We start from the raw sequence: 17,292 nt of genomic DNA on the forward strand, positions 1-17,292 counted from the left end.
TGCGAACCGAGTGACACGTTCCTTTAGTCAAAAGAACATGATTTAAATCAAACAGCAAGTAATAAGTTCACATGAAGATTCTCAGCATTCACGTGTTCCCTCTCAGGGTATGGGTAATATCTCTGTACGTTCGTTGGTGAAATAAAAATCACAGTCAAGTTGTCACTAAGAGAAAAGCAGTGTATTTTACTTCTTAGCGAAATAAAAATACTTATGTGCGTAGTTCCATTGGAATTTCAAAGAAATAACAGCATCTTACAATTCAGCTTGACCACTTCTTCTTCTTTATTTTTATGGCTCACACCACGTTTGCAGTTTCTAGCCAGAGTTGCCGAGTTCAGGTTCTATTGTTAATATCTATATGTTCCAAACTGTTGTTGAATATCATCACTATCTTCGAAACACTAATGTCTTCCTGTCCTTATGGTGACCACTCTTTTAAAACTCAAAGCCCGAAATAAAGACAAAACACAGTCGTAATTCCCATAGCAACAGCTCATACAAGATACGTATATACAGGTCAGTCACTAACCTGACATTATCAGTGATAGGTCTAAATATTACATACCACAATGATTGATTGATTAATTTGTTGTTTTAAGTCCACTTTATGCACAGTAAGGCTAATCGGGACTGGACCTACAGTTTAAAGTGGGATCCGAACCACTTGTGCCTCCACCGGGTATCGTACCCGGTACCCCTTTATTAGAAGGCGACGACGACATACCACATACCTCAAGAATCACAAAATAAATAACAGAGAGTTAAGATTAATAATAATAAACATTTGTAGAATAAGAAATGAAGTTAACAACAATAAATATTGGTCCAAGGAGAAAGTACGTGTCACGAGATTCATGGTACACTTAACGGCAAAAGTAATAGTAGGCGAAAATTTTCATTCAGTCTGTTTCCCAATGAGATTATCATGAATTGGAATAAAAAAAATCAATAATCAGAATTGATTCATCGATTTTGTTTATTTTACTTCGCTTTTCTGCAACTTTTGGCTAATCGCGAAGATGAGGATGAGTGATGATTAGGGGCTGAACCGATACCACTTTGTGCCGATAACGATACTTTCAAATTTCAATTGTGCTTATCTGATGCTCTACATACTTTGTACTGGAGATGGCATAGCCATCAAATACAATTGTCCCAACTTTATATTGCTTAGCAATATGACTGCTATATAGTTGAAACACATCTGAAAATTTCCCAGTTTTTCGTCATGGCAATTTGTGTAGTAGTGCACCCCCGTCAAGAACATACGATGTTTCCGCAGGTAACATGTAATTTAAACTATTTGCTATGTCATCCAAAGTTCTTGCCAATGATGATTTGTCACTTTTTCTCAATAACTGAGTCTCTGGATCAAATAGAGACGGAGGAAGTATAGATAATTCATAATTGAAGTTCTCCCTTAATTTTTGCAGATCAGGATTTACAGACAAACATACCAGCATTCTCTTGGTGAGGAGTCCTGTATCAATATGTTGAATAGCTCCGTCAATGACATTACCTTTTCTTAATATCTTCATTGTGACAGCTTGATCCTTTTTAACCATGGTAACAGAGTTGAAAGCTTTTCCAGCCAGTTTGGATTGGATACGAAGTCCAATTAACTTAGCTTCATCTGCAGTTACCTTGTGTTGACTGTCTACTAACCCACTAAAAATATTATGTAGCTCAACGCATTGTGAATCAAATGGATTGTGTTCTTCCAAAAATTGAAGTAGTGTAAGAAAATCCTTCATATCTCTAGATTTCCTAGCATCGGATATTTCAATGTGTTGTTCACTGCTAACACGGGAGACATCGGTGAGATTGCTCATAGCGAAAATAACTTCGCAGCATGCAGGGTGGCTCAATATCCATGAAGCTCGTTGACTATCACCCATGCTTCTTCCATGCAAGAGGCTTGCAACGTAATTCGTCTTGGGAATCATCTCGGTACTTCTTTGGGATCGGGTCACCTTTTCGAAAATTTACGCTGCATGCCTGGTGATAAATGGGATCTGCTGCTGGTAAATCATTAACTCATAGCAATCGTGATTGAACATTGACTGACCATAAATCATTTCTGGAGTTACACGCCTTCATAACAGAATTTTGAAACATTACTGTACGGACCTGTATAACGCCAGATTTAACCCGTTTCTCACTGTCAATAATAAAGCAACCACAAAACAAACAGTGTTCTTTAAATGTAAATGTTGGTATATCCGACCGTAATACTCTACTGCAGCTGGCTAGTGCTTCATCCTGAGTATGCAACTTCAATTTCATATCACTTTTGATATTTTTGGGATTCGTGTACAGACGGCGGCATTCGACATGGACACTCACAGGGTGATCAGGAAATGGTTCAAATAACTCATGGATATTGTCTTTTCGAATTTTACTTGCACTGATGATACCTTGCATACCTTTAGTAGACAACTTAACACACTTTGAAGTCTCGCTTTCACTTTCAGAGCACAAGATACAGTTCCTTTCTGCCATTTTCAATTTCTTAGAAGACGTCAATACTTCAAGTCACCAGAAAAAAAAAAGGAATTTAAATATTTTTTCACACCTACCGTGTAATTTGTTACCACACATGATGATTTTTCAAGATGGCGGCCAAAAAACGTATTTTGCACACTCAGATTTTTCTAGACTTTCAGTATATCAAAAAGATACCAACAACGAACTACAAAACTCAAACCCCGTCTTTGTGGGAATTAGTTCCACCCAAAAAACTATATCTCCTGTACTACAGCCCGAAACACCTTCTCCAACATAGCTGGTGTAATCTCAGCAACTGCGGCCATAATGCGTTGTTACAACTGGGCCATGCTGTGGATCCTCGCCCCGTACACTTTAGACTTGATAAACCCTCAAATGAAACAGTCTAATGGTGTCAGATCGAAGGGTGGGGGGGGGCAACTCCCCGTTGCGAGACACGACCAATCCATCTACCGGTGAAAACTTAGTTTAGGTGATCACGAACGATGATGGCAAGATGGGGTGGTGCCCCATCCTGTTGGTGTATAGTAAGAAGCTTGGTGTGCCCCAATCCACCGTGCTATGAGCCACGGTTGGTAGATGCTGGGATTGTGGATACTGAGTCGCGTGGTCGATGCGGTGGGGCTACGTGCGATCGCGTTCTGTACATTTTCCACAATTTGTGGTGTTACGGCTGGCCTACCAGGATGTTCATCATCCTCAACACTACCTATTCACTTGAATTTGTTGACCAAGTTCTTAATAGCGAGCCTGGTGGGGCCTGGTTTTCTGAATTTCTGAGTGAAGTCCGTCCGCACCTGTTCATACGTCATTCCACGCAGACGAGCACAAACAACGGCTATTCTCTCTTCTATAGAGTACATTTTATCAGATCACTTGGAGAAAAGAAAAGATTTGTCATTAGTTCATTGAAATGTTAAGTGACTTTATAGACACACTGTACTGGAGCAAACATTTCAGCTGGTTTTAAGGTATCGTGCTCGGGAAATTATTTAATGCAAGTTGTAACATGAAGGGTAGTTTTCTTCTTAGTGGCGACATTAGGGATGTAATTTTTGCTATTTTTGCCCACGTGCTATGCTAAACCTTATCTACCAAGAGAAAGTAAACTGTCCTTGCTTTCCCAGTTTTGAAAGGTTGCATGCGTGTTTCATGTTTTCCTTATTTTCAGAATCTCACCCCCTCAGCACCCCTACATGAATAATCCTGGCGCCACCGCTGCCACCCAACTCGCCAGATCTGAACCCGATTGAGAATTTGTGGCACATCATGTCCCGTCGGCTGCAGGGAAAAGTCCTTCAAGTCCAGGAGGCAGCTCATGGAAGCCATATCACCTAAAACACAGTTTTCGTTTTTCATATACATTTGGTGCAAAATAAAAAGGAAGTTTAATTTTGCATAATTTCAAGGATAATTAGATTCCCCGAAAATGTCGCGCTGCATTTTTGCGGACCCGTAAAAAAGTATCGGCTGGTATCGGTAGATGAATTCCAAACCGATACTTTCCGATGTATTGGTATCGGCACTGCCCTACTTATGATATAATGAAAATTATGATGGGACACTCATAAAGAACACTCATGCCTAGGACGGGATTTGAACCCGGAAATTCCATAGCGTGCCGTAAGAAGTGTAGAAATTTTCCATATGAGGACATCTGTGACGAGAAGGAATGAAAGCTTCAGTTGTAAATGAGTGTCTTGTTTTCGGGTCTATCTGTATATATAAAACAATATCTCGTTCTTCTATTGGTATCAGTTCAAGTCTCGAAGGTACATAAAATTTGGTAGTGTAAGGTAAACATGCACAATATCGGATACTTTTTGAAATCACCATAATTAACCCACGAAAAATTAACCCACAGAAATGCGTAATTTTTGGTAATTTGAATTATTGGTACCTTACACTTTGCCTTGTGATGTGTTTATCTCCCTTATTGTTCAATTATTTGTTGTACGGCACAAAATTAAAAACAATGCAAATTTGAGGTCTGGAAAAAAGCCGTCCTAATATCGGATAGGAATTTAACATTATATAATATATATATTAACATTATATTTGAAATAAAATTACATCTCATGATAGAAGCAATCTATTATTTATTTTGCTGGATGTTTGCAAATGTTCGAAAATAACAAGTATCACAAAAGTATGATTAGTAGAAAGGGCATTGAATGACATGTTATGCTTTACAGAAATAACATACATATGTCTTCCAGTTGTCATAATTCATGTGCCCACTGAAGGCAATGGGTGCAACGAATCAACTCCTCACCGCTGCTGTCATACATATATCCGATATTAGGCCGAATGCGACCTCGTGGGAAATAAAACCTTCATACCAAACAAAGACATTTACCCGAATAGGACTAGCATATCAACATACTCTATTATTCTATCTTTCTATGAAATATAAGTAGGCTTTAGTTTCTCGTTACCTTCAATGTGAAAACCTTTGATGATGAAATTCTTCCAAAAACTCAGAAACTGAAAATTTCGGTTTTCGTCGTTCGTGGAGGCGCAGTGTGCTCAACAGCGTTCCCACTCACATTGGAGCAATGGCGGCAATCGACAGACATAGTTAAGTGAATTGCTGCAGATGGCAACACCCACGATCCGAGAAACGAGGGTATCCGATATTGGGCGGGTATCCGATATTATGCAGGTTTACCTTATAGAGGGCAATAAGGCGAAACACTTTTTCTTTAACAAAGGTATTTGTACTTGACACCTCTCTTCGACGCCACGAATTGTGCTCTAAGTGTATGCAATCACACCACACAGGCTCACAATTGCTACTAATGGTTTGATTGATCGAGTTGGTTTATTTTACTTTGCCTTTCTGCCACTTTTGGCTAATAACGAATATCAGGATGAGTGATGAAAATGATGAAAGGAAACCCACAAAGAACACCCATGCCCAGGCCGAGAATCGAACCCCTGCCTTCGCAACGCGCTGTGCTAACCACTCCTCGACTGAAGTAGGCACTAATGGATCTAGTACAGAAGCGTATATTCTAGGCTAGCTAGGCTATCTGTGAAGCCAGAAGCCTAAAGAGTAAAATACACAAGACAAATATATTACAAACTGCAAATAAACCTAACCTCAATAAGAAGATAATGACGATTTTGAAGTTGGGAACACTTAATTCATAAAAGTTGACAACACTTAATTCATAGAAGTTGGCAACACTTAATTCTTAGGAGTTGGCAACACTTAATTCATAGGAGTTGGCAACACTTAATCCATAGGAGTTGGCAACACTTAATTCATAGGAGTTGGCAACACTTAATTCATAGGAGTTTGCAACACTTAATTCATAAGAGTTTGCAACACTTAATTCATAGGAGTTGGCAACACTTAATTCACAGGAGTTGGCAACACTTAATTCATAGAAGTTTGCAACACTTAATTCATAGGAGTTTGCAACACTTAATTCATAGGAGTTGGCAACACTTAATTCATAGGAGTTTGCAACACTTAATTCATAGGAGTTGGCAACACTTAATTCATAGGAGTTGGCAACACTTAATCCATAGGAGCTGGCAACACTTAATCCAAAGAAGTTGGCAACACGTAATTCATAGGAGTTGGCAACATTTAATCCATAGGAGTTGGCAACACTTAATTCACAGGAGTTGGCAACCCGAATTCTTAGAAGGCTGCAACCTGGCTACAGTTGGGATAGCAACGTGGTTTCTTGAAGACGTCAAGAATGAGCCTCGTCTTCTCCCTTCCTCCATAGCTAGTCCAGGTCTTAGACTCAGCGTACGCCACTGATCTAGTGTGCAATTACCATGAACAAAATACAATAACATATCTATAAATGATCCGCTAGATATCCGCTTGATATATCTGAAGAGGTATCACAGTAAAGTTTATTCGGTTCAAGTAGCATTTTTCACGCATCATACCCAAGGCTCGATCCAAGTCTTAATCTCGTTACGAATATGCAGCCGTCTATTTCGTTCTTATCTCGACTTTTACCATATCGTTTCAGAACCAAGCCTTGAAAGAATGCGTAGTACAGAGTACATATGTGCTAAAGCTACATAATTGCATTAATATCTGCACACCCTCATTTTCCTTCTGTCAAATCGCTTCAAGCTATCTGGCATCGTCCTCCCACCTCTTCAAAGTAAATCGAAGCGGCCAATTATGCTTATCAAGCACAGAATAAAATTTGAATGTGGTTAATTAAATATGCTTAAAAACAAACACCACATTAGCATACTGCATTAAGCAAAATAAACAGAATGTTGACTTTTTATATTTTGCACAATTATACAAAAATCTCTTCCGACTTATGAGGATCATCTTCAAGCAGTTCACAATGTCTCCGCTGGATGGCGCTTAAATCGCTCAGTCTTGCGCGCCATCTGTGAAACAAAAGTGGAACTAGCTACTATTCGCTCGTTGCTGAGTATCTTGCATACCTTATTTTACTTCGCTTTTCTGCCACTCTTGGCTGATCTCGATGATAAGGATGAGTGATGATATGATGAAATTGATGAAGGGATCCTCACGAGGACACCTAGGCTCATACCGGGATTAGCACGCGGAACCCCTGTCGTCGTAGCGCGCTGTGCTAACCACTCAGCCACGGAGATCGTCACGGCAAAATAAAAGGGTTTGTATAGCTATTATATAAAACGTATCAAAAATTCTAATTGATACTTGACGTGCTATTCTATTTTCAGTACACAGGGAAATGTTAGATGAACATAGACACATTTTAATGACTATAACTTTGTAAATTCTAGATTACGTTCCACGAAAATAATCCCTATTGGCACCCTACAGAATGTTTGCCACAAGTTTTGTAATTAACAAGGGAGGTTATCTAAGTGTCCCCCTGCGATTTCCATGAAACTTGGCAGGTGTATAGAGGAGCCCAGAGGAAGAAACACGTGTTTTTTGTTTCAGCTAAAAAACTGTTTTAGGGGGCAAAACCCCCTCAAATGTCAAGATGAGGACAACTTGAAGTGAGGATCTGACCCCTGTGTCCCCCTCCGATTTCCATGAAACTTCGCAGGTGTATAGAGGGGCCCAAAGGAGGATACATGTTTTTTTTTGTTTCGGCTAAGAAACTGTTTTAGGGGGCAATTCTCCCCCTCAAATGTCAAAATTAGGACAAATTGAAGTGGGCATTTGACCCCTGTGTCCCCCATCCGATTTCTATGAAACTTCGTAGGTGTATAGAGGGGCCAAAAGGAAGAAATACGTGTTTTTTTGTTTTGGCTAAAAAACTGTTTTACGGGGCAAAACCCGCCTCAAATGTCAAGATGAGGACAAATTGACGTGAAGATCTGACCCCTGTGTCCCCCTCCGTGTTCCATGAAATTTGACAGGTGTATAGAGAGGCCCTATGCCCCCTGTTTCTTCCTATACCATATGTACGTGGTTTCGGGGTCATATCCCCACTTCAATTTCTCCTCATCTTGACATTTGAGGGGGGAGTTTGCTCCCTAAAACAGTTTTTTTTTTTAGCTGAAACACAAAAACACGCATTTCTTCCTTTGGGCCCCTCTATACGCCTGCCAGGTTTCATGGAAATCGGAGGGGGACACTTAGATAACCTCCCTTGTAAACACAACGACGCGGGGGACTCGGGTTCGATTCTCAAGTGGGAACTTCTCCGGCAAATTCCTTGTTCTGGGATTCATCCAGCCTCTATGCCGCAAGGTTTGTTGCACTTCATTCAACCTGCATTTTCTTTTATCAAGATATGAGAAACAAAAGAAGGCTCTCCCCTTCAAGAACTTCGAGGGGGGGGGCGAACACCCTTTCCCTTAATTCGCCCTTCCTTGGAAAAGGAAATCTTCTCTACTTATGCGTAATTGTGTGTGTTGAGGGGAGGAAATTCTTCCCTCTCTAATTCCAAAGGTTGTTTTAAGGTTCGTGGAGCTTGTAATGCAGTGGGTCCCTTGGTAGCCATAACTGCACGCAACCACTAAAGAAACAATTCTGCAGTGAAACGAGACATCTTGCCTCTTTTCTCCGTAATCTCTCTCTTACAGAATCAACTCAAGTTTAATTCCACTGTTTTAACTTCGCCCATTTCACTATATAGCCCAAGAGCCAGTCTATATCTCCGTAGACACTTTTAGTTACAGAGAATTTCTCTGTTGATTTGGAGCTTCAGCCCCACACGAATTACAGAAAAAACTACGGTAGACATCTTGATTTCGGTGCGACATTTGTTTAGACGCATTTTCCGCAATGGTGGATTTCGACAATTAGTTCGATTTCTGTTTTTATTCAGTTGGTCTAAAAATTCAAGCTTGGAGTCAAAATCAAGCTTATCGAAGTTAATAAATATGAAAAAAATGTCACCTTCATAAAATTTGACATAAATTATGGGTAACAGTTCGTTATATCGGAGACACATTTAAATCGGATATTTTGTGTTTTGCATGGTTCGTGCTTGCCAATTGTGTATTGCGGAACATAGTTCAAGGTGCCATTATGCTTTTTACAAGAAAACAAACACAATGTTTTACATACAGAGTGATTTTTTTTATTCCTTTCTTCGCTTCCGGAACACACAATATGGCGGGCACATCTTGACTCACGTTGTAGGTATGCAGTGTTTCAATCTTCTTCACCGAAAAATATCTACTATCGTGTTCGTCACCGGTGGAAATTTTACAATATGCACGGGTAGCTGACGATAGCCCGGGTATCTGATGGATAGCGCCGCGAACCATTGACGGTTAGCCCCACGAACCAATATGCAAGGTAGCTGACGGATAGCATCACACGGACCATTTCCATAAGGTTAGGTTAGGTTTGGTTGGGTTAGGCAAGCATAGTAAAAAAAAAAAGTTTGAAACACTGACAGTGGGTTACGTCATCGAACGTGCGGAGCATGCAGTTCACGTACGGGAAGCATGTCAATTGTATGTCGGTGGGATATATCTCTTGAAAAATATATGATTTGCCGGTCAAATATATTCCACGATGAAAGAAAATACCTCCACGAACGGTGGAAAGCTTGGAGAAACTCATTTCCGTAAGTAGTTTCTTCTGTAAAAATGAAGAAATGTGTCTCCCATATAACGAACTGTTACCAAACTATGTTTTGATCTTACTGGTCTAAAAAAATTGCATCGATAAACGAAATATATAGGTTTTCGCAATCAGTTCTAGATCAGGATACCCTAACCCTCATATCATTATTTAATTGAAAAATGAGTGAAACATAAAATAACGTTGCGTTTATTTGTTTCAAGTTCACTTTATGCACGAAAAGTCTAATCGGAACTGGACCTACAGTTTAAAGTTGGATCCAAACCAAGAGGTGCCTCCACCGGGTATCGAACCCAGTACCCCTTTACCTCTTGATTACGAGGCGACGACGTCATCGGGATGTCCTCAATAATAAAATAAATCTGTGTTAACTCTTATTGCTGGTTCCATAACCGGTGGACGCACATAGTGGTTCGGATCCCACTTTAAACTGTAGGTCCAGTCCCGATTAGCCTTTCTGTGCATAAAGTTGACTTAAAAAGAAACTTAAATCAAAGTACAGTATACATCCGCAGCTGACCGAAAAGTTTGGAAATGAGACGAAAATAGTATTTATTCCAAAAAGCCACATAACTTTAGAGAAAATATAGAAAGAGATATGACGTCGTACTACTTTTGAATCGCCCTGTATTTAACGCTTAGAACACTCCTCACCGTTACATTATTACAGTCAAACAGGAGGCAATTACAGATACAAGGAAGATAATGAAATATAGATCAGTAGGTATGCATTTCGGTCGGTTATAACTTGCAGACCTAAATATAAGCTGGAACAGGTTTCTTTGAGAACTTTATTCAAAGCAATTTCCCACCTCAATGACTTAAGGTCTCGCCTGAACCGAATAAGTTAGCAGGAATGAACGGGGTAAACTAATTGGAAGCATATTGTCACGCGAATAACTTTCCTAGAGTTTTTGCTAATCGATTTCGCTAGGGTCTGGTGGATTGAGCAATAAAAGTTGGAGGATATGGAAAACCACTTAGAATTCACTGCCTGCCTCAACGTCATGAGAGACGCTTAGTATGCAGACGGTGCTTCCATCTGGTGGAGAGAGCGTCTCGTGTGCAATGTTGCTTAATAGCGCCTGCAAGTGGAAGAAACCGCTACCCACAGATGGCGCTGTACCAAATGGAGTAAGTTTGAGGTTTCACTTACGTTAGCTGTAGATTCGGAAATATTTTTTTTCACAGAAAATTTACATATATTTTATTGCCTCGTATCGATAAGACACGTATCAAGTTTCAAGCTGGAACACTTCAAAATGGAGGCAAATTTGCAAATAAACGAAGGCATTGTGTTGTGTGCGAAAGTATTACTGCCCATACATTCTGTTTCTTGACTCATTCGTAAAAAATTAAAGTCGCCTATCTACTTCTCTAGGTTAATCACGAGGTTGAGGATGATGTTAACTTACACTGCGACTGCTACTAGCGAATCACAGTTATTTTAAACCGTGATTTAAGTGTTATCACGTGATATCAAGTGATATTCACGAAATCTTTATTTGATGATTACAGTCTGTAAGATTCTTTTAAAACTTCAATAAGACACTGTGCTTAAACACACAATTACAGTTACATCCCTCATTACGGACTCCCTGATGGCGTAGTGGTAACGTCGTCGCCTTGTCATCAAGGGGTCTCGAGTTCGATAACCGGTGGAAGCACAATGGTTCGGATTTTAAACTGATCCAATCCCGATTAGCCTATATGTGCATAAAGTGGACGTAAAACAGCAAATCGTACCTTCTATTTGTGAAATTTTGTAACTTTTTCGACATTTCTTATTTCTATGGTCTGATCTGTTAAAATAGATGAAAGGTGACCATTGATTATAGCTTTTGTACGATTGAATCACAGTTGTGGTATGTAAATAACAGCGATGGAACAAACGTATCGGCAATTTTTCCTAACTCCATACTTCAGAAATCTCCAAATGATATTCATAGGCCATATCAACAATGTCCCGATCAGATCCGTCAATATTATGGATATCTCTTGGACGTGCCATGGATATCCAGCTGTTCTGGACATTCATGGGATATACGGTATTTATGCCCACGTGTTATTACAAAAATGAAGTTAATGTGTTGATATTCGTGGAAAGATTTATTGATAGTGTCTGGTCTGAAGTTAATCACGTTAGGATTCAAACTCACATCTGACACCCAGAGAGTACCAAAGACATCTATATCATCAGGAAGAACTCACAGCATCAGTATTTAAACAAAATTTAGGATAATTTTTACAACACCACGGGTACGTCCCCGATGGTGCAGTGGTAGCGTCTTTGCCTTGTAATCAAGGGGTCTCGGTGGAGGCTCATAGTGGTTCGGATCCCTCTTTAAACTGTAGGTCCAGTCCTGATTAGCTTTACTGTGCATAAAGTGGACTTAAAACACCAACTCAATCAATCAAAGCCACGGATACGTAAATATGCTACTATGTTTTTCGTTCCTCAAAACTTCTATGCAGTAGCCATCATATTGAATCTATATGTTATGACCAGCTTCTTATTGCACTTTCCACTAAGAAATATTGTCCTTCATTAGGACACAAGGCTTGCAACTGAAGTCTGGCAGAAATATAAAGATATGGCAGTAGAAGGCTTAAGCCGTAAAATTGATTGTATAGAGGTTTATTTAACAACAAAATGCCTGAAGGGCTTGATACTACATAAATAATGATTTTAAGAGTATTAACCCCCAATATAAATACAATAAATAATAAAGAAACAATCAAATTATCCAATTAAATCTTTACATAATTTAGACTTCCTTACACGTTATTTAACCAAAAAGTAATTATAGTAATTTCATTTTAATATTAATTTCCCCTTAAAAGACCTATCTCTGAATAGAACAAAGTGTGCAGTGCTTTAACTAAAAAGTGCAACTAAATACTCTACTTAAAATACTAAACCACTACAAAACAACTCCTCCCTGTACTTTGTTCCATTCCGAGATGACCCCTTTCAACACTCAAAAGAGAACACAACGTGTTTTAAGCTCTGCTAATCAGTGGGAAGTGAAGTTCCCACACGAGGCTTGCTTTCCTCCGACCTCCGGAATTTCAGCCACTTTTTCCAAATTAGAGCCATCTGGTGGCAAACTAACTAAACATACCTTTTTCTTTACAGTCGTACACCTTGCATATGGTTATAATGTATACTGCGCTTCCGCAATGTCTGCCCAATCTCGTTTAGGTATTACTATCCCATTTTCAAGTAAAGGGCAAGATAAAAATGCTGGTCTAATCTCTCTTCAGGATTCTGTCGCTGTCATCTCTCTCCAAAAGGAAACCATAAAATGTGTGACATGTGAGATGGGGAGAGTTATGTAACTATCATCGGTTGATTTTAAGGGGGAACAAAAGGCGAACGCTCATTTCCACAGTGACAACAGAAGCCAGTCCGCATCGATTTCAAAATTGTGGCAGGGAAAATACAAACCCTGGCCGCGGGATTAACCCTGGAGGCAGGGGCGAGTTTTCATTTTTGGACCTCCCTTCCCCTCCCTGCCTCCCCCTCGCTCAGTTTGATTTCCGCGTCGCTAGGCAAATCACACGCTCCATCGTTGACATTCCTGACAAACTCGAAACCACCCCCTTTTTTCTTTTTTTGCACACCCCTTCCCTTTTGACGATGTTTTGTTCCAGTTCTGTTAACTTGCACCAAAGCTGAAAAAATCAAAATTAAGTTAAAACAAAATTTGATTTTTGTTACGGAAATAGGTTCTCGATCTTGACCACATGACCACATGACCACGCTCCGGCCTACAAATCACGTACTGAAGATACGGGATCAACATTCTCTTCTGCAGGGCTATCCACAGCAAAATCAGTACCTGATCACTTAATCATCCAAATGAGAAGAATGGTATTCAAATTTATCTTTATTGAATACGCACATCCGCCGGCATTAATAGCACGAGTAGATCTTAGTAGCACATTTTCAGTGACATGTTCTGCCACCGCTGGAGAGTTCCATCTTATTTTATACAGTAAGAACTGCATATCCCGGAACCTCTATAAGAAGGAAACCTGTAAATACGTAAAAAAAAATCCCCAGAACGGACCGATTTTATACCTGAAAATGACCTGCTTAAGGCGGAAACCTCCTTAACGCGGAAACGGAACACCATTTAGAGACCAACGAGATGTATTTATTCTCAGTAAGACGGAAATTTCTTCCTTTATTTTTTCGCTCGCAAGAAAACAATGCAATACTGTAAGTGGAACACGCCTCTGTTGCCACTCGCTTATCGGTAACATTGTCGATATGAAAGAATGCGCTACAATACTCATAGCTGTTACGATTCCGTTTCTTTCTTTCATCTCTTACCCTCTTTCTCCACCTTTCTTTGTCTATTTCTCCTCTGTTCTTTCGTCATCTTTCTATTTTTCTTGTTATCTCTCTTTCTTTCTTCACTTTTATCTCAATCTTTCTTCACCTCTCTTATTCCATCTTTCAATCTTTCTCTTTCCCTCTATGCACATCGCGCTACGACGCCAGGGGCCCCGGGTTCGAAAAGATACATAAGTACTGTACGTTCTTACAATAGTGTAAAAAGTGTACCAACATGTTGTGTAGTTACATAATTGTAATCTCTGCTATGCTTATTGCGACGGTATTGCATTTTTATTCATGTACGTACATGCATTAGTACTCTACATTACAAGTAATGCGAAATGTAAATCTGTCTTTCCATTATTTCCTGCAGCGCTCTATACTGTATTTAAAGTCAACCCTGTATAAGAAGGAAGACTGTTAAGACGGAAAATTTTTGCTCGGAACCATCATGTTCCGGGATAGACAGGTTTTACTGTATTATAATAATATTAATATGAGAAGAGATAAGGCTACTCCTACGAGTCTCACACCCTCAAGCGTATGTAACATTTTAATGTCAGAATAATCGTAGACACATATATGTAAAATATCCGTCCTGGCCGTTTCAGCCCACAATCATGTCTCATTGTCACATGTCGCTGTATCGGCAAGACAGACAAAACTACATTTTAACATGGAGATGATGACTTTGTCTATTTAAGTTTCAATTTCACTGCATCTACTACCACAGACAAATTACGATTACACGTGTACTACTGTGCTTCGAGCGCTCGTTTTGCCTGTCCGAGCGTTATTCGCTCGAGCGAAGAAGCTCTCAATTCCGTACGCCATCTAGTGTTGTCCGTGCGAACTATTTGGCGCTCGAGCGAAATCCTCTCCCTCCAACACTCTAGAAGAGCCATAAATAAAACAAAAGTAAATCCTCATATATTTAATTTGTTGCAATTAATGATCATTAATTGTGTGTAATATGTTTGCAAGTAACTTTCCAGAAAAAGGTAAGAGTAACTTGCAGTACATTTTAAGTACAAGTAACTCTAACCGAGTTACTCCATAAATTGAGTAACCGAAACTAAATTACTTTTTGAAAGTAACATCTGATAACTTACTCATTCTCTTGTCAGATTACGATTCGAACACTCAACTTTGTAATATCGACTATTTATTGACATTTTAAACACCTCTGTCACGTGTGGATTGAAGGTGATTTTTACACTGTCACCTCACATCGCACAGTCAGGTACGTTCACCTCCTTGACGTTAATGTGAACGCGCATCGTCATGCAGGAGGCAACCTCAAACAAGCAATGTTTGTCTCGTCGACACGGAGCGATCACAGGAAAATATTCTACCTTTTTATTGTAACCCAGTCAACACGTCAGAGAGGACGGGGCCTGACAAATTTGCCGCTGGCTATTTTGAAAGTCGATTGCCTATCACTTTGAGCGACGCGACTTGTTATGCGTAAATCGACATTAAATTGAAATAATAGCGATTGCGATCTGACCGAAGCAAATGCCAAAGCGTTGTGTGAAATTGTCCACTATTGAGTCTTCACGCACTGCAAAATATACCGTTCCACTTGACGTGGCAATAAATGCAACCAATTGTCACGGTCCTGTGAATCCGCACAATATAATTGTTGTACGTTTATTGAAATTATTAATTTCATATTATAATTACTTTGTACAACGTTAATTATGTTTTATGTTATTCATTGCGCTATACGCTGTATAAACGAGATATTTGGAATTCTAACGTTGCTATAGGAACGAGAATCAATAGTCATTATGTGTTAATGTGTGTGACAAAAATGGAAATATAGGTAATAGTGAACTGCATATTGCTCAGTTATTTCACTAATATATAGACCCATGGAAGTTGTATCTTCACCTTCGCGTTTTAGTTTCAAATATTTATGAACGTGCAAATGATTGACTAGTGAACGTCACACAATGATATTTTTTCCTGTATAATATTTATGCAAGGATTTGACCAAATTATGTAGGTATTCAGTGTAGAATAGAAAATGAGATACTAAGGAACACACTGATGCTTAGTGCAAAAAAGAAACAATATTTATAATCTTCTTGTATACATTTGTTTCTAGAAATATTTTGCGTGACGTTTGATTTCCACAAGAATCAGGTTTACGTTGACACTTTTTGCCTAAATAGTTTCACATTTCAGCGTTTGAAGTTCATTATAATTTAGTGAAGATAAATGCTAACTTTACATGATCACATGAATTAGAAAAGTGTTGCCATCTATTAATTCAAGCATGCACCACATTCTACAAGTTACGAATTACAACAGTGGCGCAACATTGTGGATTGTACCCTCAAATTTTCTGAAGGGGGTGCAGTATCGCCATAAGCTCTTTGATTCGTCTTAAATCCCTTGTACTTTACCTCGAATATTTCGGCAAAATCGGGAAGTTACCTTTAATGTAATTTCTTTGTAGGATATAAACGGGAAAAAAGTATATTTCGTCTACATTAGGCCGATGTTACGGCACTCGTGCGACGGTAGGTGTGCACTCGATCCCCGCTAAAACTTGACAACTTTGCTCGGTGATACAAAACGTTCTCATAGAAGATGAAAAAATCATGGGAAAGATGTACGTAGTTTTATGTAGGTTTAGGAGAAATTACAGTTGTCACATACACCATAGTTCTTTTAGGATAAATTATGTGAAAACATACACATATGGTACATTTTATTTTTTTGACCTAAAGCACAGTAAACGTTACATTCTCGAGGGCATATTTTGTCTTATAAGCAGGAAATATGTCGCGAAACAGGCTACAATTCGCATATTATGACAAATTCGCGTCATTTCTCGATTTCGAGTGCATGAAAAATGTGTTGAGAACATGTTACTGCGCATGTACGAACATATTTTTGCAGTATTTAATATATTTTCGGTGTTTGAAAAATCAACGTCGCTACATATTCAGCACACGAGCTCCAGTGGTCTAGTCAGGATCGCGCTACGACGGAAGGAGTCCCGGGTTCGAATCCCGTCTCGGACGTGGATATTTGTGATTGTCCTGAAAGTCAGGAAATAGAGATTAAGTGAAATGATATGAGTAAATGAAGTGTGATGGAAGAATCTTCCGCTTAGGGGCTTTCCGTTATATATACAGGGTGTTTCGTAAGTTCGTTTACAACGCTTGGGAGGTGATTGTACGAGTGAAAATAAGGTGGAAAGTTCATGCAACGAAATTCCGGAAACGGCTTTGTTGCCGAGTTATTGACGTTTGAAAACGTGGGAAAATGATTTTCCGAAGTGAATAATGGCAAAACGGGTGGAGAGAAATCGTCGGTGTTGGGCGGTCCACTAAGAAATTGGGTACGCTCTTGTCAAAAAATCACGCGGCAATGTTGTGCAATG

At 39.3% G+C, this 17,292-nt stretch overlaps 1 protein-coding gene across 1 annotated transcript; it reads right to left on the minus strand.

Annotated features, from left to right (window-relative positions):
- Positions 1-1,229: 1,229 nt before the first annotated feature.
- Positions 1,230-1,949, minus strand: LOC145980247 (uncharacterized). Its single transcript, XM_083113258.1, has one exon. The coding sequence runs from the start codon at positions 1,947-1,949 to the stop codon at positions 1,230-1,232; it is 720 nt and encodes a 239-aa protein (XP_082969384.1).
- Positions 1,950-17,292: the final 15,343 nt, after the last annotated feature.

Source organism: Lepisma saccharinum, chromosome 27 (genome assembly GCF_977018435.1).
Source record: "Lepisma saccharinum chromosome 27, izLepSacc3.1, whole genome shotgun sequence".
NCBI lineage: Eukaryota > Metazoa > Arthropoda > Insecta > Zygentoma > Lepismatidae > Lepisma > Lepisma saccharinum.